Source organism: Molossus molossus, unplaced genomic scaffold, assembly GCF_014108415.1.
Source record: "Molossus molossus isolate mMolMol1 unplaced genomic scaffold, mMolMol1.p scaffold_m16_p_7, whole genome shotgun sequence".
Lineage (NCBI taxonomy): Eukaryota > Metazoa > Chordata > Mammalia > Chiroptera > Molossidae > Molossus > Molossus molossus.
In genome coordinates this window covers 85507913-85535663 of record NW_023425401.1, presented here as the reverse complement: position 1 = coordinate 85535663, position 27751 = coordinate 85507913, and the positions used below count along the sequence as shown (strand labels likewise).

The 27751-nt window shown below is 36.9% G+C and overlaps 1 protein-coding gene across 1 annotated transcript in view; it reads left to right on the top strand.

Annotated features, from left to right (window-relative positions):
* The first annotated feature begins 4068 nt into the window (after positions 1-4068).
* Positions 4069-27751, top strand: part of AASS (aminoadipate-semialdehyde synthase) — a 64834-nt gene continuing 41151 nt past the window's right edge. Inside the window, exons 1-11 of the mRNA XM_036246725.1 lie at positions 4069-4130; positions 7745-7969; positions 14691-14867; positions 16321-16405; positions 20011-20078; positions 20176-20322; positions 21213-21291; positions 21428-21555; positions 22977-23125; positions 24348-24470; positions 25107-25218. Coding sequence (XP_036102618.1) covers positions 7760-7969; positions 14691-14867; positions 16321-16405; positions 20011-20078; positions 20176-20322; positions 21213-21291; positions 21428-21555; positions 22977-23125; positions 24348-24470; positions 25107-25218 — 1278 coding nt within the window. The 5' untranslated portion in view covers positions 4069-4130; positions 7745-7759. The remainder of the gene's footprint in view (positions 4131-7744; positions 7970-14690; positions 14868-16320; positions 16406-20010; positions 20079-20175; positions 20323-21212; positions 21292-21427; positions 21556-22976; positions 23126-24347; positions 24471-25106; positions 25219-27751) is intronic.

The following is a 27751-nucleotide window of genomic DNA, read 5'->3' as shown; positions in this document are numbered from 1 at the left end:
GGTGCGGCTGCTGAAGAGCAAAAGATTGATGTTGAAGCTGCAGAGCAAACTTAATTCTTAGACTGTGTGCTTATTCAGATTGGCTGGCTGCAGAGGGTGGTTGATGGAGATTGTGGTGGGGGGGGGGTCACCCCCCATTCCCGCCGCTTTTTTTCCGCGCAGTGGCTTTCACATGTTTTATTAGTAGGAGTAGTAGTATTACTGCTTTGTAATATTCTGATAATTTTATTTTAATTTTTATTTATCTTTGTTGGTAAGGGTAGTACAGATGGCCTCCCTTCCCTCTCATTGTCCCCCTCCACATACTTTATTTTTAAAAAATCACTGATGGCACTTTGTATAGAGGTGTTTACGTGTGTGTATATTTTGATTTTGTCATTTGTACTCCCCTTTTTCCCTTTACCCCATAAAGACTCGTGAACCTAGGACTTCATGACCAGGCAATGTAAACCTCTGGCCTTTCTGCAAAGTGAGTTAGGAGGACAAAGGTTTAAACCAACTTTCCTTAGTCACTTTCCCACTCTCCAGAAATTCATATTTGTTATCAGTTTCACTTGTTATTGGTGACAGCATCATTGACACTTTAATGGAATTATTTCCAATAGAAAATTCTCCCCTAAACTAAGCCTTTCTTTAATGTTTAACAGACATTGGCTCAAGATTTTGGAAGTGGTATTTCATGTGTAGTCAGGGTCCATTTAACAAAAAACTTTTTATTTTTGCAAATATTCTTTGTTAATTTTTTTCATAGAACTAACACTATAAACAGTGGCAAGTTTCCTTGATGAGGCCACAAAAATTTCCTGACATTCATGGAATCACAGAAACACTGTGATTTTGAATGAGAAATAATCAACAACATTATTACCATATTAATCTCAAATATTATCATTTAAGATGCATCTCTATTTCAGGGACGTGAAAAAAAATGTGTCTTAAATTTGATGAAATACAGTCACAGTGTAAGGGAAGCTGAGGAGCCCAGGCCACCTGGGGAGGTGAGGAGTTGGTGTTCCTTTGAGGTATGTGCCTCCTGTTGTAAGCTCTGGGCTCCTGGTTACTGCAGTTAATGCAGGTAACATAGGTGAATGTCCTGTCTCCCATACTCTTTTTAGTGTTTTTGTTCCTTGTTTAGGATACTTTAGTTGGATCTTCATGAGTCAGAGTGCCCATTCATGTTCTAAAATTCTAATGATTTTGTAATCCACAGTGCCCAGGCACTGACATACTTAATACAATATTGGAGCTGAAAAGGACTTCAGTATTATATTCTGGTCCGGAGGAGGAAATTGAAGTTAAGAGAAGGAACCCCACAAATAGTTTTTAGCTCCCAGGTCTGGATTTTCCTCTCACATTATATTGTATTTCATAACATTTATTGGTGTACAAGATCTTGGCAAAGAATAAATTTTTTTGTTGGATGTGGTGGCAGGCAATCAGGGTGGGGAGGGGAGATATAAATCTCTGGTGTATCTATTTTGTTTTCTCTGCTGCATAGGTCTTCATAATATTCATTTAAATTGCTCATGTGTTCATTCATTGTTTCTTAAAACATTTGAGTTCTCCTATACACCAGTCACAAAGATGAATAAAACACAATTTATTCCCTCCAAACATTTACAGTTTATCAAAGAGACAGACAAATAAGCACATAAACATTTTGGATTAGCCTCCAATTCAGAACTAACTATGCATTCCATCTCAGTGAAACAAAATCTGTGGGCTACAGACCAGGAGAATCTTGGGTCTCATATCTTTGGATGACTTTGCATAGCTGATGGGCTTGAGAACATATGAATATTCTTAGACCAGATTGGTGAGTACTAATAGAGTCTGCCCACCCAAGTCTACTTGTTTGTTTGTTTGTTTGTTTTTTAACTTCTGGCCAACTATACCAAGTTTAATGCAGCAGGATTAAAGGATGTACCTATGCAACAGGAAGTATATGGAGGACAGTGTTACTGCATGCCCAAGTCTAGTTCTAGCAAGCCTTGGGCTTGGGAGGTATTTATATTAGTTCTAGGCTATCATCAGGTGTTTTATTAATTTGCAACTTTTTTGGACCTCTCCAGGATTATTATAGTCTGGATACCAAGTACTATGTAATGTGGGCCAAGACTTATAGCCCATACTACTGTACTACATAGTATCTACAGTGCTAGGGCTTCCTGGGAAACCATGGTATTTAAAATACACTTGCAGTTTTTGAATGAACTGGTAGGGTAGGTATAAATCATTTGAATTTCTCATTCATTACCTTCTTTTGTTCAACTCAAGACAAGACTACTCCATTCTTAGTCTCTCAACATTTAATCAAGATGTGTGCCTTTGAATACAAATAAATGACATTGAGAAATCTCCCCATGTGATTTGATAGTTTTAGAGTCACTGAATTATGTTCTAGTGGCATTATTTTAAAGATCTAAACTACAAGAACAAAGAGCATATATCTGACTGGAGGGGCTAGAGATGGAAGATTTGGACTCAATTTGTTAATAAGGAATTTGTAATCCTTTATAAATGTCCCACTGGAAACAACAGAAATTAGGGGGCCCTTTTTGTACTTATGTTCTTGTATTTGCTTACAAATTGCTCTGGTTTAGGTAAGTGGTTTGTGAGTTTAAATATTTTTCTGATTAGGTTGATGCTATGGAAAAGATTGAAGAGACTTAAAGGATATTTGAATATTAGTTCAAAGAATAAAAAGCTCTATGTAGACCTCAGCTCTATTAACCTACCTTGTACTCTTACTCATGAAAACCAGCACAAATAAAATACATTGTTTTATGGTATAAGTGCTGTCTGAATGGTAGCAGATAAATGTAACCTAATCCAGTTACATTTAAAAGTTATGCCTACCAAAATTGTATTATTTCAGGCTTGGAAAATGATTTTCATAAAATACAGAAAATCACTTATTTTTATGGGGCTCACTACCTTCATTTGTAAAGCACTTTTATTTTTTATTGATTTTTTAGACGGGGGGGGGGGGGGCGGGGGGGGGAGAGAAACATTGACCTGAGAAACATCAATCAGCTGCCTCCTGCATGCCCCCTACTGGAGATCGAACCCAAAACCTGGGTATGTGCCCTGACTGGGAATTGAAACGCCACCTTTTGGTGTACGGGGACTACACTCTAACCAACTGAGCCACACCAGCTAGGGCTAACCATCAGATTTTGATGGGGGACATTTAATTAGATGAAATTGTCCCATCCTGTGCTTGTTGGATCCCATGAAAATGAGCGGAAACTGGATTTCTGTATCTTTACAAGTACCTAACATCATGCTATGCACACCTTAAGTACCCACCAGCTTTTTTTTTTTTTCGAATTAAAGAATGAAATAAAAACACTTCTTCTATAATCAGTGGGCAAAAACTAACTCCATCAAGAAAACTTGGTGTTTTTATTATATTTTTATTTAAATATTCAAAAATATTCCTGCTTGAAACAAATGACTAGCTACTATTATATTAATATACTAATATAATATATTATATTAATATATTTGCATTTATATATACATTTAAATATATTATATTAATATATTCACAAAGACTGAACAGTCTGCTCATCATCTGAAAGGCCCTTCCCAAATACATATAAGTTCCTCTGCCTCTGAATGTGGCCTTTTCTCAGATAGAATCTTTTATAAATACACCTCACAAAATTTTCTGTTTCCTCCATGTGATGTAGAGTGATGTTATACTCAATCACCATGGTTTATTTTATGGTCACTGAGAGAAAATTGTGGGGTATGTGTGGAGTGCCAAGTTCATCTGTCTGTCTGTCTTTTTATTTTTATTTTTTTTATCTCTAATCACCATTTTCCTTTTCATTTCTCTTGAAAAGGATAGAAAATACTAAGAACATATAAGCATGTTCTCCTTGCTTCCCCTGGTTCTCATATGTACATTGCAGATAGGTAATTGGTAAATTAAAAAAAAAAAATTCTTGTCTTCCCCCAGTGAGAGATGGAAAGGGAAGTATGGTGGTCTCATGTGCTATGTTCTCTTGTTAGAGTCCATCCACTGATTGTGCTGCTGTCTCTGTGAATGTCTGTGCAATTAATTCACTATGATACTCCCATGACTTTTAGAGTCATTTCCAATTCCTGATCAAGCCTAGGTAAGTAAAATGTGTATTTTAGTGCTTTTCTTGTTTTACAAAAACATAGGAAAGAATCTTTTAAATTTTATTTTTACACTGTTTGAAACATTAGCCCTACCTGTGTTGAAAGAAAGACTTTAGCACTTGTCAGGGGAAGGGTCTTATTCCCTACCCTGACTAGGTAACACTTTTCTTTCTACCACTATTCCTCTTGCCCTCTTCCTCCTCCTTATTCTCCCCAGATCTTTCTTTTCCTTCTCCTCTCCTCCTCTTGCTTTTCCACCTCCTCTTTGCTCATGCTACAGGCTCCTATCAGCACCCACTGTCAAGAGACCTCACTAGAGCCAGTGGTAAACCAGGGGTCTTCCTGCTTTGTTTCACTGAAGGCACTGCCAGAAATATATATATTAAATTTACTTCCTGATCTTCTTGGAATCCCACAAAGCCCAGGACAGGGACACCCAGAACAGTCCACCTGGGCATTTCATGGAATACCAGACACGTGCAGTACCCTACCTAAAAGCAATTAAGAAACCCTCCATGTTAGATATTTTTTGATGACTTTAGAATGAAATGAATGGTGGGCCTGGAAAGTTTTATGCTGAGACCAAGTTTCAGGTTCCAGCAATTATCAATACAATAACACCTGCTATAATCAAATCTTTTTTCTAAGCTCCCAGAGACTTTACCTTGGCAGAGACTCAGGAAGGATTTTTGGTGACACATGGGAAAGGGATGGATAGAGGCGGCCCATGCTGGGGGAGAACCGACAATTTACTGTAACTACTAAAGTGTATGCCATGCGGATCTGCTCTATTTCTGAAAGGAGCTGGCAGCAGTAACAACGTGTCAATCTGTATGGTGTGGACCTGCCAGCTTTGGCAAAGAAGAGAAAGTCTCTAGTGCTAAATATTAACCTACGAATCCTGCTTCTGCTTAAAGCAACAGTTCTACCCAGACTCCAGTTCAGTTTCTTCACCTGTTAAATGGGGATAATCTTATCTAAGTAAGATTTTTGCAAGGAGAAAATAAAATAATGTCTGTAAGGTATTCAGTTTGGTGCTTGGCATATTGTGTTAAATCAATGCTAGCCATTGTTACATTTGTTTAAAAACAAAGTTACAAGACTTGTGATTTGAGATTTGCCTACAAAAAGTGAAAGTGAAAGTAGCTTCCCAAATAAACTCCAAGGGCTCACATCTGCTTTCTTTTCCTCTTTCCATGGAAAGTCTGCCTTTGCAAATATCTGTGTGGCATTACTTGTGTGCATGTGTCAGTGTCTCTCCTCCAACACCTTGCTCCCCACCACCCCAGACGGAAGTGGGAAGAGAAGGAATGGTCGCTGAGGAAGGGGAGGCTATAAATAATGTTGGACAGAGGGAGAGGCTATATTATCCCAACGTGTTCCCTCATGTTAACACCAAGAATTGGTACAAAGAATAGAGGATGTGGTGTCCCTTTGTTTCTTGTGGTATATGAAATATAACTCCTGCTGGGAGGATGGAACCATTTCTGGGCTTATCTGTGTGTTCAAAAGAATTGCATGTCTTTGGAATTGTTTTTATTTGAGAAAATAGGATTCGAGTTCTATGGAATGGTATAGTTTTTTTCTTTGGTTTGGTAGAAAATAAATACTATGTGCTTTGGTTTGGGTTTGGGCTTAGTGTTGTCTCTTTTAAAAACAAAATTATGTAAATAAAACAAAATTTAGATAGAGTGCATAATAGTCTTTTACCAAAATGTTGACCATCGATTTTGGCCCTAACCGCCTGTGTGCTCACTTGCTGTGCAGCCCTTTCTGTTTATGCCCTCTCCTTCCCCGAGCCTTCTCAGGGGCACTCCCAGCTGTTTGCTTTATTCTTTTGGTCTATTGTGTGGTGAGTTGCGCTCTAAATTTCATATCTCCTGTGGCAAGTATTTGTGTGCCCCCAGGTTTGGACAAACATTCCCCATCTACATGGTGGGTCTGATTTAGAGGTTGCAGTCTGATATAACAAAAATGCACTTCATACAAATTTTGCTAAATGCTAGCAGTAATTGGTAGAATATTTCTGGAAGGTGTGAAATTATGCAGTCCCTATATTTTGATGCTAACCTTAAACATAGAAAACTAAGGGTTAGCATCCAAATGATCCAGCAAGTTATCATCTGAAATGACATTTGACTACCAAATGTATGTAGCCATATGAAGAGGGGTAGAATACTGTTTGATATTTATGCTTTAAAAATGTATATAAAATTTATAGGGAGCCTCTTGTAAACATTTCATGATTGAATAAAAGAGTGGAATTTTGCAACCTGGAATAGCAGTTAGAAAGCGGGTTGAGATAGGTTCAGGTTTAAATAATAGGAGGGTGTGTTATAGAAAGGAAACCCTGGGAAAGAGAGCAACATGTTTAGAGCAATAAAAGGACCAATGAGGGTGAGGCTGGGGGGTCTCAGGTGGGGGCTGGGGGTTCATTTAGGGTTGAGTTTCTTAAAACTCTGACACTTGTGGTGAAGGAACATTTTTGTTTTATTTTCTTAAATTTTCAATCTGTGCAGAACCAATACTTTTATAAAATTCAATAACAATGAATTAGTAAAAAAATGAGCAAGTGATATAAAGGTCTCTAAGTGCTAACTTTCTATTCTGCACATATCTCATCATTGACCAATGAAAGCAGTTCACTGACACTCTGAATAGCACTTGTTAGAGAATGGTCAGAGATGAAACTCGGAAGAAGTTGGATCTAGATTGTCAAGAATCTTGTACTTGGTTAAAGAATTCCAAACATTATGCTCTCAAAATTGACACAAATTATCTTCCTGCATTTGCATTGCAGGTTAACTTGCTTAAAACTTTTGTCCTGAATAGTTCTTTGATAAAACATATATTTAAAAATTTACTTCAGCTTTGCAGACATGAGTTTGTGTCCCATAACATTTTTTTTTCTTTTTTTTTCTTTTCAATCCCCACCCAAGGATATGTTTTTATTGATTTTCAGAGAGAGAAGGAAGGAGAGAGAGAAAGAGACAGAGAGAGAGACATCAATATGAGAAACATTGATTGGTTGCCTCCTGTACGCACCTCTACTGGGGATGGAACCCACAACCTTAGTATGTGCCCCAGTGGAGAATCGAACCCACAACCTTTTGATTTACAGGACGGCACTCCAATCAACTGAACCACCTGGCTAGGACACTTTGTATTTTTTTTTTTTAAAGTTTTTATTGATTTTAGAAAGAGGAAGGGAGAGTGAGAGAGAGAAAACATCCATGAGAGAAAAACATGAGAAACATCCATCTGCTGCCTCCTGCTCTCTGCCTACCTGGAACTGAGCCTGTGAGCCCTAACCCGGAGTCCTACTGGTGACTTCCTAGAGCATTGGTTGCTGCTCAACTAACTGATCCACACAGGGCAGGCTGTATTTATTTATTTATTTTTAAATAAATAACCACGTTTGTGGAAATTTGGGTTTGTTAGGGTAAAGGAACACGGTATCATCCAGGTTTTCCCTCTCCTTTTCTCTATTTTGTATCTGTTATCATCTGAGTTGGTTGGATTTTACAGCAGATTTCTTAGAAGACCAGAAATGATCTGTGAGCCTTCCTGCCTTTTGTTGTTCTGTGCTTTTATGATGTGTTTATAGTCACCAGGTTTCAAGATGCTACATGTACATAGCACCAAACTGGGCAGGCTGGGGTGCAGCCTCACCAGAGGGCTTCACCACAAGCCTGTGATGGCCCTGAGGCGGGAGGACGTTAACGCCTGGGAGAGGAGGGCCCCTCTGGCTCCCCGGCACATCAAAGGGATCACCAACCTCGGATACAAAGTCTTAATACAGCCTTCCAATCGCCGAGCCATTCATGATAAGGTAAATATTTCCAAGTTTATAAATATGTGGGAATAAAATGACCCTGTAAATGAAAATTAAGGAGCATCTGAGTGAAAATAAAATGGTTGCCAGTGCCACTTAAATACAACATGGCAATATTCCTTTACTTTGGTTATAATGAGATTGCTAGTTAGAATCCTTATTTGAGACCAGAATTCACCAAATAAAAAAAGTATTTGTTTTGTTCTATTCCACACTTTCTCCAGCTGAGAGATAGCGGAATTGTTTTAATTAAAAAAAAAAAAAAATTCGAGGTTTTCCCCAAATTTTTATTGAATTTATTTGGATGGCATTGATTAATAAAATTATATAAGTTTCAGGTATACAATTCTATAACATATCATCTGTATGTTGTATTGTGTGTTCACCAACCAAAGTCAAGTTTCCTTCTGTCATCATTTATTGACCTTTTACCCTCTTCTACCCCATTCACCCCTTTTTCCTCTGGTAATCACCATCACCTTTCTGTTGTCTGTGTCTTGGCTATATGAATTTTTTTGTTTGTTTAATCCCTTCACCTTTTTCACCCAGCCCGCCAACCCCACTCCCTTCTAACAGCTGTCAGTTTGTTTTCTGTTTCTATGAATCTGTTTAAATTTTGTTTGTCAGTTTATTTTGTTCATTTGATTCCACATATAAGTGGAACCATGTGGTATTTGTCTTCCTCTGACTGGCTTATTCACTTAGCATAATACTCTCCAGGTCCATCCATGCTGTCACAAAGAGTAAGATTTCCATTTTTTCTTTTTCTTTTCTTTCTTTTTCACAACTGCATAGTATCCTATTGTATAAATGTACCACAGCTTTTTCTTTTTTAATCTTCACCTGAAGATATTTTTTCCATTTTTTGTTCAGATAGAGTTGGAAAAAGAGAGAGAGAGAGAGAAACATCGATGTGAGAGGTACACATTGACCGGCTGCCTCCCACAGACGTCAACCTGGTCTGGGGACGAACCACAACTGAGGCACATGCCCCTGACCAGAATCGAACCCACAGCTCATTGGTTCACAGGCCAACTCTAACCGCTAAGCCAAACCAGCCAGGGCTGTACCACAGTTTTTTTTGTTGTTGTTGTTGTTTTTACCACAGCTTTTTAATTTACTCATCTACTGATGGGCACTTGGGCTATTTCCAGCTCTTGGCTATTGTAAATAAATATGCAATGAACGTAGAGGTGAATATATTCTTTCAAATTAGTGTTTTGAGATTTCTTAGGCTATCCAGAAGTGGGATCACTAGGTCAGAAGGCAGGTCTATTTTTTATTTTTTAAGGAAAATCCATACTGTTTCCCACCAACAGTGAAGGAGGGTTTCCTTTCCTCCACATTGATGCCAATACTTGTTTGTTGACTTATTGATGATAGCTGTTCTGACAGGTAAGAGGTGATATCTCATTGTGGTTTTAATTTGCATCTCTCTGATAATTAGTGATGTTAAGCATAGTTTCATATGTCCATTGCCATCTGTATATCCTCTTTGAAGAAGTTTCTATTCAAGTCCTTTGCCAATTTTTAAACTAGATTGTTTTTTGTGGTGTTGAGTTGTATAAGTTCTTTATAAATTTTGGATATTAATCCCTTATCAGATCTATAATTGGCAAATATGTTCTCTCTTTTTCATTTTTTTTTTTTTATACCAACTCTTTGGTATAAATATTGGTGCATTTTTCTGGCTCAGTGGGAACTTCCCAGATGGTTATGATAACACTCAGTAATATAGAAGTAACATTTTATTTATTTATTTATTTATTTATTTGCATTTATTTATTTATTTTCTTGCTCGTCAGATTTTATTTTATTTTATTTATTTTTTTAATTTTATTTTTGTTACAGATGTTTCTCCTTTTTTACCCCATTGGTACCCTCCTCCCCATCCCCCCTGCCCATCCCCGGCTTTGTTGTCCATGTCCATTGGTTATGCTTACATGCATATAAGTTCTGTGGTTTATCTCTTTCCACCCCCTACCATTCCCTCTTCTGAGGGTTGTCAGTCTGTACCCTACTTCCATGTTTCTGGGTCTACCCTAGTCTTTTCATTTTGTTGATGATTTCCTTTGCTGTGCAAAAATGTTTTAGTTTGATGTAATCTCATTTGTTTATTTTTTCTTTTGTTTCCCTTTCTCGAGGAGATATATCAGAAAACATATTGCTATGAGAAATATCTAAGATTTTACTACCTATGTTTTCTTCTAGGATTTTTATGGTTTTGAGTCTTATGTTTTTAAGTTTATAATTTATTCTTTTATATGGTGTAAGAAGGTGGCCTAGTTTTACTTTTTGCATGTATCTGTCCAATTTTCCCAGCATCACTTATTGAATAGACTATTTTTATTTCATTGCATGTTCTTGCCTCCTTTGTTGAATATTAATTGACCATATGATGTGGGTTTATTTCTGGGCTCTTTATTCTGTTTCATTGATCTATATGTCTGTTTTTATGCTAGTACCATGCTATTTTTATTACATTGGCCTTTATAGTATAGTTTGATATATGGTAGCATGATTTCTCCAACTCTGCTCTTCTTTCTCAAGATTGCTGTAGCTATTTGGGGTCTTTTGTGGTTTCATATAATTTTTTGAATATTTGTTCTAGTCCTATGAAATATATCATTGGTATATTAATGAGAATTGTGTTGAATTTGTAGATTGCTTTGGGTAGTATGAATATTTTAATGATGTTAATTATTTTTATCCATGAACATGGTATATGCTTCCACTTATTTGTATCTTCTTCAGTTTCTTTCTTGAGTGACCTCTAATTTTGAATACAGGTCTTTTACTCCTTGGTTAAATTTATTCCATGGTAGAGGGATTACTTTTAGAAGGAGATGATATTCTTCAGTCATTCTGTCCTTCATGGCAGACCCTAATTCTGGCACTGGGGAGACAAGGCCAATAAGACACTACTGTTTTTTGACTCTAAGACTTGCCTGCAGGAAATGCTTCACTGAGTGGACTTTGTTCATGATAGTTTGCCTTGCCAACCACGCTGTGTAGCCCTTTACATTCATTATTTCCTTGACTTTTCACAATAATATTATGATATAGGTTTGACTCTTATTTTCATTTTAAAGATATACATATGCTTTTTCCCCTGAGCCATTTGAAAGTATGTGGCAGACATTGTGATACTTACTACTAAATTCTCAGTATGCATTTCAGTACTATTTTCCTGTATAGTCTTATATAATTTTTACATCTAAGAATTAATTATTCCATAGTATTGTCTCACATAATTTATTTCAAATTCCTCATTGTCCCAAATGTCTTTTATTTTAGCTGAAGCTTAAATTTTCTTTTATTTATTGTTACATCTCTTTAGTTATTTTAATCTAAAACAACACACTCCCCCCTTCTGATTTTTGTTTGTTTCAATGACATTGACTCTTTTTGAAGAGTCCTTGCCAGGTGACATGTACAATGTTTTGCTTCTGGGTGTAACTAGTCTGCTTTTTGCCTCATGACAATTAAAGTTATATAATTTTGACATAAATATTCCATAAATGATATATGTTCTTTCTATTGTATCGCACCAAGGGCATTAAAAAATCAGTCATCACATGAGGAATGTATGATCACTTGGCTGAGGTGGTTACTACCAGATCTCTCCATTGCAAAAATACCTTTCTCCCTTTGTACTTACTGGGTCATCTGTGGGATGCTGTTTTGAGACCTGTGAATTTTCTGTTTCACAACAACTTTCAACTAATCATATTAGCATCCATTGATAATTTTTGCCTGAATCAATTTTTACATGAAGGTTTGCAAAGTCATGATTTTCTGATTTTACTAATCTTTTCTTTCCTGATATTCTTCTGTAGAAAGAGGTTGCACTAGTTCCTCTCTTCTCTCTTGCCCTTTTTAATATCATTATGGGTACATAATGTCTTAATTATTTCAAATTTGAGATAGTGAGAGTCCCCTTAAGGGGTCTCCTATGTCATTTGGACATGAATCCTTTTTTTTTATCCTCACCCGAGGACATTTTTTTGTTTTTTGTTCAGATAGAGTGGGGGGGGGGGGAGAGAAACATTGATGTGAAAGGGACACATCGAGTGCCTGCCACCCGCACGACCCAAACAGGACCATGGACAAACTGCAACCGAGGTACATGCCCTTAGCGGGAACCGAACCCAGGTCTCTCTGGACCGCAGACCGACGCTCTAACTGCTGAACCGAACCGGTCAGGGCTAGACATGAATCCTTTTATCTCTGAATTTTTGGTTGCCTGAAACAACAGATTGTCCTAGCCTTACCTTGTGCATTTCCTGCCCCACACCTGGTATCAGTCATTTCATCAAGGAATCCTGATTTCTTTTTGTTTATAGAAACCAAGATGTGGTATCTAGTGCTAAGTGTGCTTATGGTACTGAGATATTGTTACTTTTAGCCCTTTTAGTGGAGAGCAAAGAAATACACACACACACACACACACACACATAATTATATATGATTTAATCATGCTCTAATATTGATATTTCCAATTAAAATTTAACATTGCATTTAACATGTAACTTACCCTTAAAGTGTCATATTTGTATTTGTTTCTCCAGCAGTGAAAACTTTAATTTTTTATAACATGAATGTTTGTTGTTTGCTCTACCATGAAATATACATAAAATAATTTTGGAGTCACAATGCTAATATTGTAATAAACAACAAACCTGTTAATGCTGAGAGAGTAGTCCTTTATATTTCTCATCACAATAAAAAAATTCTGTAACTATGTATGGGATTTATTTAAACAGTCTGCTATAAGAGGACAAATAGACTTTTCAAAGAAACCAGATATAAACCATATGTTCATTCTTGAACTATTTCTTCTATCCATTTTTACTTTCTTTTGAAGTAGATTCCCAACTAGATTTATCTTCATTTTATTCAGTTGCCACCTTTAATACTCTTTTCAGTTCTGCTTGTATCATGCTATACCTTTATTTAAAAATCTGAAATGAATTTCTGTTTCCTCCATGTACTAGCTATGCAATCTCAGTTAAGTGTTTAAACCTCAGGTTTCCTCTTGATAAAATGGGGATAATAACTGTACTTACCTCATGGGAGTGTGAGAATTAAGTAAAATAATTCATGCAAAGAACTTAGCAAAGCACATAGTAATTTATTAATAAATGATGATGATTTTTTAAAATTTATTTTTTAAATTATTTTTATTAATTTTTTTTGTTGCAGATGTTTCTCTTTTTTCCCCCATTGACACCTTCCTCCCCATCCCCCCTGCCCCATCCCCAGCTTTGTTGTCTATGTCCATTGGTTACGCATACATGCATATAAGTTCTGTGGTTCATCTCTCCCCACCAACACCCCCTTTTCTGAGGTTAGTCACTCTGTACCCTACCTCTATGTCTCTGGGACAATTTTGCTCATCAGTTTGTTTAGCTCATTATATTCCACAACTAAGTGAGATCATGTGATATTTTTCTTTCTCTGCTTGACTTGTTTCGCTTAGCATAATAATACTCTCCAGGACATGCAAATGGCCAAGAGACATGAAAAATGCTCAACGGTCACTAATTATCAGAGAGATGCAAATTTAAGCAACTATGAGGTATCACTCCACACCTGTCTGAATGGCCGCTATCAACAAATCATCAAACAACAACGTGTTGGTGAGGGTGTGGAGAAAAGGGGACTCTAGTACACTGCTGGTGGGAATGCAGACTGGTGCAGCTACTATGGAAAACACTATGGTATTACCTCAAAAAGTTAAAAATTGAACTGCCATTTGACACAGTGATCCCACTTCTAGGAATATACCCTAAGAAACCTGAAACACCAATCAGAAAGAATAAATGTACCCCTATGTTCATAAATGATGATGATTATTTTATTTCGATCCAATAAAGTGCATCTTTACCATGATAATATTTAATCTACTTTTCCAAATTGATTTTTTCATATGTCCTAAACATCTTTACTTTCCTGTCTCCATATTTGTATATATTCCTTCAAAGCCTCTTACTGATATGCCAGTTTATATTTCTCATTTCCACCTCTTTAAATCCTACCCAACCTTCTAGATTAATTTAAATTTTTCTACTTCGTTCATTATCTCACCTGGGAATTTTCTCAGTATCCATTGAATTAATAATATCTCTTAGATTCAGCAGGTCATAATGTTCTTTTGAATTCAGCCTCATTTTCTATGCTCCTGCCTTCTTTTTTACTGTATTTTATGGGTTTCTTATAGGAGGTATTTGTCTGTCTTTCTTTGTGTTTTAACACCTCATCTCTAACACAGTCTATTGTACTGAGTAGGGCAGTAATAAACAGTAATTAAACACAGAAACGTCAATATTGGAGATATATTTTTCTTTAAAAAAAAAATGAACCTGAGTAATAAATTACTACTTAGTATTTAATATTTTGGTGAATTGCTATTATAAAAATATATTTCACTATTACATTTAAATCATATATCTAGTGGTTATGATCAAACTATTAACTGTTCTTAAATAGGAGTGTATGCTAAATTTTCTAATTTTTTTGCTATAAAACTCAAACATGTTATATTGATCTTTAGCCAGCAAGTAAAAATATTAGTAGTTATTCTATTATTTGTTCTTATTTATACAGATTTTATTCCATCATAAGATTGTACCTTTAATTGCTATACTTCTTCATTAAAGAAAATATGAATACAAAAAATCAGGGGAATAACTTTTAACCAAAATTACATTCCCAGGAATATGTCAAAGCTGGTGGCATTCTTCAGGAGGATATTTCTGAAGCTTGTCTTATTTTGGGAGTTAAAAGACCACCAGAGGATAAATTAATATCCAAGAAGACTTATGCATTCTTCTCTCACACAATAAAGGCCCAGGAGGCCAATATGGGTCTACTGGATGAGATTCTAAAACAGGTAATTGGTGACTAACACTCATAAATATTAACATAGAAATAGTATATATATATATATATATATATATATATATATATATTACTTTTAATTATCAAGTTGATACACATTTTGTGGTTGCCAGAGACTAGATGGTATCTAAAGCCACGAGAGTGGATGAGAGTAGGGATTGAGTGTAAATAGAGAAGTCCAAGGTCTAAGTCCTGTGCCAAGGATGTTAGAACATTAGAAACTAGACTAGAATCTGAGAATAGGCAGAGGACAGGAGAGTTCACAAATAGCAAAAGCAATGGAAGTAATTTACATAGGAGCATAGAACACATTCCCAGTAATTTGAAATATGCTAGACCTAGGTTGTAGTTAATTTGTAATGTTTCTGAAGAACAAATTCAAAAAGTAATTAATTCAAGTAATATTATAAGAAGAATGTTTTGCCTTAAGCAAATAAACTCTGTAAACCAGTACTTTAGAAACATTTTTTTTGTGTTTTTTTTTTGTTATATGAACTTTTGTTCATTACAAGTAAATTAATAAAAACAGACCCAGCAGGACTGCTTTTTGGCAGTGGTTTATAACCAATTACTTGGAGTTGGGTGAATATTAAACATTCTTACATTCATGTACATGGTAAAACCATATGATCTTTGAGGAAATAAAATGACTATTTAAAACATTGCATAATTACATGTCAATAGCATTTAACCCCAAATTAATAAGACATTCGTAAGAGAGGCAAGACTCTCCAGAAAAGAGGAAGACTGTGGTTTTAGTGAAAGCAAGAAAGTAAAAACCAGGCAGGTTGTGCTACTTTTTAAATAAAACTTACTTGTGAAGAGATGGAGAGAGAAAAACGAGAGGAGGAGCGGGGGAGAGAGATAATGAGGTATTTGTATGTATGGACTTGAGCGTGTTGAGAGCGACTGGTGTTATTATTTTTAAGGTGGAAGAGACCTGGTGAATGTCACTCAGAATGGCTGAAGGGAAGGAGCAGTGCAGAGAAGAATATATCAGGATAGAGAAAAAACTCAAGAAAAATGGTCTTGGAGGACATGGAAAAAGCTGGGATCTAGTTCACAGGGCTTAGTCTCAAGAGGGACTTGTTTTCTTTGAGGCTAAAAGAAGGATGTGAAAAGAAATGGGGCTATAGATATATTTATAATCATGCTGGGCTAAAATTTAAAGGAAACCATGATTTTATTATTTAAATACCTTCATGCGGCATTTAGCACCCAGTGAGGACCATTTTTTCATCTCTAATCACAAACCTATCACTGGCTTGTGATCCCAAATTTTCCAAATATATCAGGGTGCACTTTATGGTAACTTATGATGGCAAGTCAAGATATGTTTTATAAGAGGAAAAAATGTGAAATACTGACTTGCTCGTGTATGTGCTTTATTCATTGAAATTAAACTTGATGGGTCTGGTTAAGAAAATTTTTTTTTATGTCTTTAGGAAATCCGACTTATTGATTATGAGAAAATGGTGGATCATAGAGGAATTCGGGTCGTGGCATTTGGACAGTGGGCTGGTGTGGCAGGTAGGTGTGCAGGGGCTTTTACATCACCCATGTTCTAAATTTGACTGTGGACAGACTACAAGTTTTCTTTTTTTGTGTGGCAAGAGGATGGCAGAGTCCATTTTCCCCAATAAAAATAAATGTAAGGGTGTGTCTGAGGGTGGTGACTATCAGGGAACTAGAATAAGATAGTAAATCATTAAAATATATTTATTACAAATGTTAAAAAGAAAGAGAGGGCAGGGAGAAGGATAACAAGTATAGATAGGCTCTGAGTTGCTCAGTAGTTCTGTTTGGAAGACAAGAAGGAGAGGCTAGTTTGGTGATGAGAAATTGTGAAATTGGAGAGTAGAAAAAGGAACAAAGAAGATAAAGGTATGGGGCTGGAGCAACAAAGGAGCAATCTGGAAAGGACAGAAACTGGAGTTTGGGGAAAAACTACTTGATTTTTGTCCCAGTTGGTACTTTGAACCTTGTTTAGTTGGGAAACGCCCTATGTTACAACTCTGTATCAGATTAGACAACCTGAAGGTCAGCAATTGTCAGAACAAGTAGACAGAAATGTGTAAGAATATAGGACACTGAAATTCTGTCATCCACTCTGAAGTAATTGACAGTTATTGAGCACACCTTCCACAACTTCAGAAGACACATTCTTTTCAAGTCATGGGGAACGTCACTCAAATCATCCATATTCTGGGTAACAAAACAATTCTTAATACATTTAAAAGGTTTGAAACCATAGAGTGTGTGCTCTGACTATAATAAAACTGACTCAGAAATTTTAATAGAAAGACATGTAGAAAGTTTTTAAATATTTGAAAGATAATGTATTTTTTGATAACTCATTCAAGAATCAAGAAGAAATCACTGGAAAAATTAGAAAAATATATATATTAATTTTTTTTATTGATTTTAGAGAGAGAGAGGAAGGGAGAGGGAGAGAAACATCGATGAGAGAGAACATCGATTGGCTGCCTTCTGCATGCCTCCCACTAGGGATCGAGCCTGCAACCTGGGCATGTGTCCTGACTAGGAATTGAACCTGGACCTCTCAGTCCATGGGGCAATGCTCAATCCACTGAGCCATACAAGGTGGGCTAGAAAATCTTTTTAATTGAGTAAAAGTTTAAAGCACAACAGACCAAAATTGTTGGGATGAGGATAAAGTGGTGCTCAGAAGGAAATTTATGGCAATTAATGCTTTTATTAGAAAAGAAGAAAGTCTCAAGTTAATGATCTAAACTTCCTTCTGAAGAAGGTAGAAAATGACCAAGAAATTAAACCCAAAATAAATACAAGGAAGGACATCATAAAGGTAAGAGGGAAAATCAATGAAATCAAAACAGGAAAATGAGAGAACATCAATGAAATCAAAAGCTGATTCTTTTTAAAAAAATCAATAAAATTGCCTAGCCAGTGTGACTCAGTGGTTGAGTGTCAACCCATGTACCAAGAGGTCGCCAGTTCGATTCCCAGTCAGGGCACATGATCAGGTTGTGGGCCAAATCGTCAGTGGGGCGCATGCACGAGGTGGCCCGTTGATATTCTCTCTCATTGATGTTTCTATCTCTTTCTCCCTCTCTCTATAAAATCAATAAAGAAAAAAAAAGTAAAAATAAATCAAATTGATAAACTTTAATTAGACTGATAAAAAAAAAAAAAGACACTATTTACCAACATTAGGAACCCAAGAGGGACTCACACTATATAGTTATAAATGTTAAAAGGATAAGAGAATATTATGAATAGGCCAATGAATTTGACAATGGTGATTAAAATAGACAAATTCTTGAAAGACACAAATTACCAAAATCAACTCAAGGAGAACTTAAATAAATCTTGAATATCAATGTACAAAATAAATTCTACACATAGACACTTATTAAGAGAAATAAATTATTTTTTTATAGAGACTTGTTTATAGTATCTTCATTTATAATATTCTAGAAACAATCCAAATGCCCATCAGCAGAGGAATGGATAAATTGTGATATATCTGTAAAGTGGAAAATTCAGCAATAAAAAGAAGTAAAGTACTGATACACACAAAGTACATAAGAATTTCAAAAACATTAAGCTGCAAACAGACACACAAAAAAGACTATATACTTACAATGTTACTTATATGAAACTGTAGGAAAAACTAATCTGTACAGACAAAAATAAGATAGGTAGTTGTCTGGAGCCAAGGGTTGGGGAGGATTGATTGAGGTGCTAGAAATATTCTGTATCTTGATTATGTTAGTGGTAATGTGTCTATACACATTTGTTAATAGTTATTAAACTATACACTTTAAGTGGTGTGTTTTATTGTGTATAAACTATTCCTTTAAAAATTGATTTCTGAAAAAATATAAAAGAAAAGTTGGGCCCTGGCAGGTTTGGCTCAGCAGTTAGAGCATTGGCCCATGGACCAGAGAGGCCCAGGTCGGTTCCCACTAAGGGCACGTACCTCAGTTGCGGTTTGTCCCCAGCCCTGGTTGGGGTTGTGTTTGTTGTGACGAGTCGACGAGATGATGTGTCTCTCTTACATACCTCTCTCTCTCTCTCTCTCTCTCTCTCTCTCTCTCTCTCTCTCTGTCTCTCTTCCTCCCTCTCTCCCTTCCACTCTATTAAGATAAATGCAAAAATGTCCTTGGGTGAGGATAAAAAAAAAGAAAACTTGGCAGGGATCTGGACAGGAAAAGTCTATTTCTAAAAAAGAAAAAGGGAATGGATGCTGAGGTCTGTACTACAGGCATGGAATTTTTGCTTTTTTCAGGACATACAAACTGAGAAATTCATAAGGTGGATGGTTAGGTCTTGAAATAAAATATCTGTGCTAGGCATACAGATTTGTGGTCACCGTATATAGAGAATATTTGGAATTCAGGGCTGGATGAGATTATCTATGAGAGAAAAAAAAAAAAGAATGATTGAAGAGAATAGGGCCTGGGACAGAATCCTGATACTAGCTGATTAATGTATAAGAAAAGGGCAGAAGACACTAACATAAAAGGAATGGGCATGAGAAGCGGTACCTACAGAAATGTAGGATGAAAAATCTCAAATCGGGGATGCTGAGGGAAGAGTATTCCGATAAAGTGGGGCTCTACATTGCTAAATACCTCTGATAAGCAAGTCGAGATCTAATGTGTCCACTGAGTTTAGCTATTTAGGTCACTAAAATTGCTCATGGGGGTCATGAGGTCAATGGTGACTTTATTTTTATTTGTTCTTTGTTTTTGGTATAGGAGAAATGGAAGATGTTTAATTGTTGATAAGAATAAGCTAATGGATAGGGATAGTGGAAAGAATAATTCAAGAGTGGATTCCTTAGAGAAGCAGAAAGGGATGGCATCTGGAGCAAAGGTGGAGTGATAACCTGTAGAGAAGAAGAGGAACACTCATTCCATTGTAGCAAGATTGAAAGTGGAAGGGATGGGTGGGGATGAAACTGGCCTAGTGCTTTTAGTGGCAGAAAGTTGAGGGGATGGATAAGATGATGGCTGGGGCCTCTTCCAAATCTGAGACGCTGTGGTCTGTGCTTCTTTAGAGTCTGAGCAGGTTGGAGAATGAGGCAGAGGGAACAGCTTCTACTCCTCCCAACTAATGTTCTTTCTATTGGTCTGATTCTGCAATAGGGATGATCAACATTTTACATGGAATGGGTTTGAGGCTCCTTGCTTTGGGACATCACACACCTTTTATGGTGAGATGTTTATTTTCTTTTGTAAATACTTATCACACTTTTAGATAGGAAAATGTCTCTGGTGGTAGACTAACTTGAATTGTGTGCTTGCTTTCAGCACATTGGCATGGCTCATAACTATAGGAACAGCAGCCAGGCTGTGCAAGCTGTCCGTGATGCTGGCTATGAAATATCTCTGGGTTTGATGCCCAAGTCGATAGGGCCCTTAACATTTGTGTTCACAGGGACTGGTAATGTATCTAAGGTAAATCCACCTGTCTTGTTTCTGTAAAGCAGCCTGAAACTCTGAAACAAACCCAAAAGATGTGGGCATTTTGTGAACATTTTAGAGCCCCACTTTTTCATGAATAGGCATTCTAGTTTGGGTACTTTCCTTACCTATGTACCTTTACCATAGTAAAGAGCAGTCATAGTCCAAATTTATGTTCTATGCTTTTAGTTGATTCCAAGCTGTGAGAGGTTTTGAATGTTTTTTTTTATTTTTTTAGAGGGATAACTCATTTTTAATGGTATAAAGCTCTGATCTTAGGGTGATTTGTTTTACCTCTGTCATTGAGATGTCCAAAAGTTTGGAAGTTACCCCACGATGTAAATTTTTCAATATGACTTGGAGTTTTGCCAATCAGATATTAGGAAGCTCAGTTCATGACTGAAATAAATAATTTTTCCTTCTGAGATGGTTTTAAGGATGCATTTGTAATCCCTACCTCTTAGCCCCAGAGAAATTTGTAAAATAGATCTCTCTTCAATGAAAATATTTTACAAAGAAGACATCACTATTTGTAGTATGCTGTGAGATAGGTATCTAATTTTTTGGTAGGAAATATAGTTTCCCCACTTGAAATAATTTCTGCAAAGAAGCAAAAAGTAAATAGGAATATTTTATTGTGCTCTCATTTTTAAATACTCTTGTTCCTATGCTGAATAACTTAAAAAGAATTAAAGCCCCTTCCAGTGCATGGTGTTCAAACTGCTTGCTGTGAGCAAGAACCCATCTGTACGTCCATGTAAAGTCCTGGCTGCAGGCAGGACAAGTGGGACTTTATAACTGTGGGGAAAACAAATTAGAATATTTGCATGAAATCATGTTGGCTCTTCTATTGATGTTTAGAATTTTACTCGTGTTATTTACAGGGAGCCCAAGAAATCTTCAATGAACTACCCTGTGAATATGTGGAACCACATGAATTAAAAGAAGTTTCACAAACTGGAGGTAAGAGAGGGAGGGTGGCTGTATATATATATATATTTTTTTTACTGTTTTTAACAGTTTCTGTGTTATAATATTTTATCGCCATAAATCTTTATCATTTGTTACCCACTTTACTAATTTCTTTCTCCTTTGCAAGACCTGAGGAAAGTGTATGGAACAGTGTTAAGTCGCCATCATCACCTTGTCAGGAAAACAGATGGTGCATATGATCCTGTGGAATATGACAAATATCCTGAGCGCTACATAAGTCGTTTTAATACTGAAGTGAGTACCATATTCAGCTTTTGAGTTAGCTGCTCATAATACACTATAGCCAAGCTATTTTCAGGAGAGAAACTATGAATGTGTACATTGCTTTTCAGTTTCTCATACTGACTTGTTGTGAGTCCCTTGGATCTTATGAGTTGGCCTAAGGAGCCATTGGCTTTTATTGATGTTTGCAGTGGCCTTTGCTGAGTGGTTCTGGTGGTTTCTGTGGCTGTGCCATTTGCTTCACTGTCTCTGTTTCTACTTTAGGTCTGCATGTGCCCAATAGCTCCAACACATTTCCTGTGGTTTACTGTTTTCTGTGTTTATCCCCGACTAGCTTGTACTGTTGGCAAAACACAGTGTCTATGAGGTTTGATCTCAACATAGGTTTATTCCTTCCATAACCAAAAATTGTAATCATAACCTCAGCCAGCTGTCTTGAAATGCATACCATCGATTACAGGGCCCCAGGATGAAATAGTGAGGCTATGTAAGCACAGACCCATTCCCAGTGTACAAAAAAGTTACTTACAATTAAAATCCTTCTGATAGAGGCGTACTGGCCTCATCATATAAGAACAATGTGTTTGTGTGTTCTATAGTCATTGGTCTGTCATGCAACAGTCCTCCTCAAAAGAAACCAATACAAAATAAAAAAAAAAAAAAATGCATGCATGTATGATGAAAAGGAATATTATGTTTTAAATAATTTTGAATGTTTCAATAACATAGCAGTTTGAGATTCTGGTGTGAAATTTAGTGTTTAGCATGTAAAGCATGTTATGGGAAAGTACCATTACCTATAACTTGCAAATTCTTGAGACACCTGAGAAAGAAATAGTACAAAACTGGTGTCAAACTGAAAAATTTTGAATCTAGTAAATTCCCATCCCTTCTCTTTTTCCCAATCACAGAAGTATTGCTGATTGGCTACATCCTAACACTTATAATGACCTAGTTACCATGTATACATGTATGTAGTACATTTGTCCATGGAGCTTGTATATGTTATCTGATTTAATCTTCACAACATTCCTTTGAGGATGGATATGTATTATCCCCATCTGGCAGCTAAAGAAAGCAGCCCAGAGAAGTTGAGGTAGCCTGATTTAGGTCAAGCTGTATTGGTGGTTGAGCTGCAAATAGAGTGCTAGGTCACCTAATTCTTTGTCCCTTTCTTTTTCTTGGCTATGTAATATATTATCGAACAAATGTATTAATACACTTATGTTCATATATTTCTCTATCAATTTACACTGAAAACAGGTGATTATTTATTGTCTCTGACCCAAAAGAAGTCCACTGACCTGGCAAATGAAGTCAACTTGAAATAACATTAAATTATTTCTCATGGAATTTACCGATAGCTCTCTTTCAGCATACCGTATTGAAATACACTGTTTCCTAGATTGTTGAACTTGAAACTTGCTTTACAGATTGCACCCTACACAACTTGTCTTATTAATGGAATCTACTGGGAACAAAACAGCCCTCGACTACTAACCCGCCAAGATGTTCAGAGTCTCCTGGCTCCAGGCAAGTCCTCAGTTGTTGGTGTGGAAGGCTGCCCTGCATTGCCACACAAGTAAGGACTTTACTTCTGCAATGATGGCGATTTTTAGCCGCAGGGCCCACTATTAGGGTATCACACATAGGGAATCCACATATCAGACGACTTGTGTGTTAATGAGCAGTTGTCTGCCTTACCATAGGTGAGCTCTTGAGAGCATTTGACAGTTAAACTTTCTTCCTTCTTGAAACTTAAGTTCTGTGGCTGCATACGTAGCTCTAAATGAAGTCTCCTCTTCAGTGAGGTCCTTTTCTGCTTCCCCATTCCCTTCTCTTTCTAGTCTGTTCCTGTTCCTCTGTTTCTTTTCCTGAAACTCACCATCATTTATTTTCCAGTGTTTATGATTTTCCCTCTCCTACTCGAACTTAATCTTAGTAAGGGGACGGCCCCTATTTCTCTTGGCCACAAGTATCCAGGACATTGCCTGACAAATAATATACATTCAAATAATTATTAAATGTCCGATTAATTAATTAACCAATAAATATTTATGGGACACCAGGTCTGTCTGGCACTCTGCTGAGCTAAAGGATAGAGAAGAGTAAAATTGTGGTTGCTCTCCTCAGGCATGTAGCTGGCAGCAAGTAAGTTCCAGGGGAATGCTAGGAACAATCATTGTCATCAGAGCTAAGAAGAAAGTGGGAGCTGGGGCTCAACGAAGCCGTAAGAGGGAGGAGTGAAGAGAATGAGAACTGCATTACTACTTGATAGATACGGAGTCACCAAGGCACAGTTAAGACACATGCATGGGGCAGTCTGGTTATAACATAGGGTTTATATAGGCAAATGGTAAACGGAGATTGGGCAGGAAAATTGGACTCAACCTAAAGGATTTCAAACAGTGGGCAGAGACATTTGTTCATGATTCTAGATATTTCCATGTAATAACATATGAAATGATGTAGTACTGAGCAGGGTGGTGGGAGTTGGTTAAGTAGGTTCAGTGTAGGCTGTTGTCAATGATATATCTAGGAAAGGGATTTTCCACTTTTATTTCTTTCCCCTCCCCTTCCATCCTCTGCTCCTCCTCCTTTTTCTTCTGTAAAGCCTGATACTCATAGTGGGAAGATGCTGTGTATCCCAGAAGAACACAGTGAGCTGTAGGGAAAAAAGGTTAAGAGAGTAGGCAGCCACCTTGAAAATCGTTTCAAGCACCTTTTATTTTTATTCATTTTTTATCTTGTTGGAGACTTTATAGAGTTCCATGCTCTGATCTAAATATTGATGTTATTTTCAGACTTGTAGCAATATGTGACATTTCAGCAGACACAGGAGGATCTATAGAGTTTATGACCGAGTGTACGACAATAGAGCATCCTTTTTGCATGTATGATGCAGACCAGCATATTATTCATGACAGGTGAGTTTGCTAAAGCTGTTAGATAGTGAAAGATACATAACAATACATCATTTACTTAACTTTGTATATTAGTCTAAAATCCTCAATATTTTACATCTTTATAAAGACTGTAAATTTCCAGAGATATGCTGAAATGTATTTAAAAATTAGGTAGAGCCCTGGCTGGTTTGGCTCAGTAGTTAAAGCGTCAGCTCGCGGACCAGAGAGACCTGGGTTCGGTTCCCGCTTAGGGCATGTGCCTTGGTTGCGGTTCATCCCCGCCTGGGTTGGGGTCGTGTGGGTGGCAGCCAGTCGATGTGTCTAACATCGATGTTTCTCTCTCTCTCTTCCCCCCTCTCTCCCTCCCACTCTATTTGATGATAAATTAAAAAATGTCCTTGGGTGAGGATAAAAAAAAAAAATTAGTAGAAAACCCACATGCAAATTAGGACACTTAGATACATATGTATTATATTTAAATTGCAGATGGGTTGCTGAAGAAGGGAAAAGTTTTGTTTGAAAACTTTTATTTTGTTACATACTTTAGTACAATATTACAAATGATATGAAGCAAATATAATGGAGTAGACACCTGGAAAAGTTAGAGCTTACAAGTAACATTTTGTACATCCAAATAAAGCATATTGCTTCTCCTAGTGTTGAAGGCTCTGGGATTCTGATGTGTTCCATTGACAATTTGCCGGCGCAGCTTCCAATCGAAGCTACAGAATACTTTGGCGACATGCTTTATCCTTATGTTGAAGAAATGGTAAGCAAACTGGGAGCCTTGGAACAATAACATAGCTTTAAATAGAACTGTGGCGTGATCTTATCAATGTTCTGGTCTTTGGTATTAAGAAATTTGCTGTAAAATGAAATGCCAGCCCTACCCTGAAGTACTTACTGACAGTCTTATTTTACATTACATATTGTTTCTTTGTCTCATGAGGAATATGATTGTATAAATATTTTCATGCTTAATTGAAAGTTGCAATTGCCTCTCGTGCATATGTTAGTAAGAATGTTCATGACATGGAAGATAAAATTTACTTTATTTTCAATTCTTCCTGCTTTTCAGGTCAATTCATATTGGGTCATTCTTAGTGTCTGTGATTAACAGATTTGAAAAAATCAGAAATATAGGAAATTTTATTAGATTTTAGTCACTAATGCTTAGTTAAGCACCAGGTTTTCTTGAGGTTCTCTCTCTCTCTCTCTCTCTCTCTCTCTCTCTCTCTCTCCTCTCTCTCTCTCTCTCTATATATTTTTTTTTACTGTGGCCAGTGATTGACTACTGAAATGCTGTGTTATCTAAATCCCATTTTCTTTGCCAAGGATAAGCTTTCTTATTTCAGTATTTTCCTTAAGCCTTCTTACTCAACTTGCTTTATTTCTACCGCTAATGGCTGTCTGCCTCTGGCAGTGAGTCCCAAGGTGTGAGTCAGCGGCCGCAGTCCTTCCCATCCACGGTTTCAGGCTGGAGCTCTCGCACTATAACGGGACAGTCGTTATGGGGCATGAATAAGTGAAACGTTGTGAACTTCTTTTCTTTCACATACTATTTTATTTTGAACCTTTGTTTTTTCCTCCGGGAATAAGTCATCAGGGAGATGTTTTAGAAAACGCAGGCAGCAGGCCCTATCATAGTTGGCTCTTTATTATATTGCACCCACTATGTGCCACACAGCGTTTGAATTACATTATATATGTTAATTTTTAAATACTCATGAGAGCCCTTTCAGGTAGATGTTATCTTTAAACCCAGTTTACAGATTAAGAAACTGAGACATAAAGGAGTTATATCTGAGAAGGGTTGCTGCTGCCATGCAGGATCTGCAACGTGTTTAGAATTGGTGCTGAGGGACCAAAGTAGCTTGAGAAGCAGAGTACAAATGCCAGGCTTTACTGGAGACATCAGCTTACTTTATGGCCTTGAGCTCGGCACTCACTTTTGTTTTTACTTTTTTTTTTTTTTTTTTTTGGTACATGCCCCTAGTGGGAACCGAACCCAGGACTCTCTGGTCTGCAGGCTGATGCGCCAACCACTGAGCCAAACCGGCCAGGGCTGGGCACTCACTTTTTGAGCCTCAGACGTTTCACCTGTAAAAGAGATGATTGTAATATATAATCTTAACGGCTCCCTCCAGTTCTAAAATTCTGTATAGTGGCTATCTCAGTGGCTGAAAGACATGTATATAAAAATATAATAATAAGTTTACCCAACTGTTGACCATTTTTTATGATGTTCATTCATTTCCTTTTGGCATTATTTCCCTGCAGATTTTGTAACTTCCTTTAGTCAATTCATTGAATTTTTTAAAAAATAAAATAAAAATTTCAGATACTCTCTTTCAGTTCTAAATTTCCACTTGGCTCTTTTTTTTCTCTTTCTCTGTTCATCATTTTTATTTTTTAAACCTATTTTGGATGTACTTTATCACATGGAGCATAGTTATAAAAGCTACTTTACAGTCTTTGCCTCACATTTCCAAAATTCTAGGTCAACTTACAGTAGAACTTTATTGATTGTCTTTTCCCTTGAGAATGGACCAGGTCATAGTTTTCTAGTTTGCTAAAGTTCAGTGATCTTTAAAATATGTTTGATGATGTGAATAGTTATGCTATGGAGATTCTGAATTGTTACAGTTCTCTGAAGAATGTTGCTTTATTGGATTTAGCAGGCAATTAACTTGCTTAGACTAAACTGAAAACTCTGTCTCATCTGACTTTGGGGGTATCGCCAATAAAAGTTGAACTCTTTCACCTTTACCTGGGCGGCTGGTAATCTGACCTGCACACGCTCAGTTCTGCACACACTTGTACAGAGACTTGGAACAGAGTTTACGTGGAAGTTGGGCTTTACTTTTTTCAAACCTGTCCTTTCTGGCATTTTCTCCTCACATTCCAGAGGCTGTGGTTGCTTTGGGTTTCATTCCTGTGTCATTAGAACAAAAAGTCAGGGAACTTGCTGATGTTTTTTTTCCCCTCCAACCACTTGGCCCATCCTCATCCTTAGGGCAATGGCAAAAGAACACTACTGTGATAATTATTTCTTCCAAGGTCTGTCATTTCTCCCCAAATTGACTGCTTTTCTTCATTCTCTGAAGCCCTCATAAAGTTAGTTTTGTTTGTATTTTGTTTAGAGTTTATAGCTGTTATCTGTAGGAGGGACAATCTGTTAGGACTTAGTCCCCTTTGCCTAAACTGGAACTCCCAATCATAACACACAGATTCAATTAACTTGACTCCGGCAGAGGTTTGGAGCAGGTAGAAGAGCTATTGCTGAGCATTTGGTTTTTATT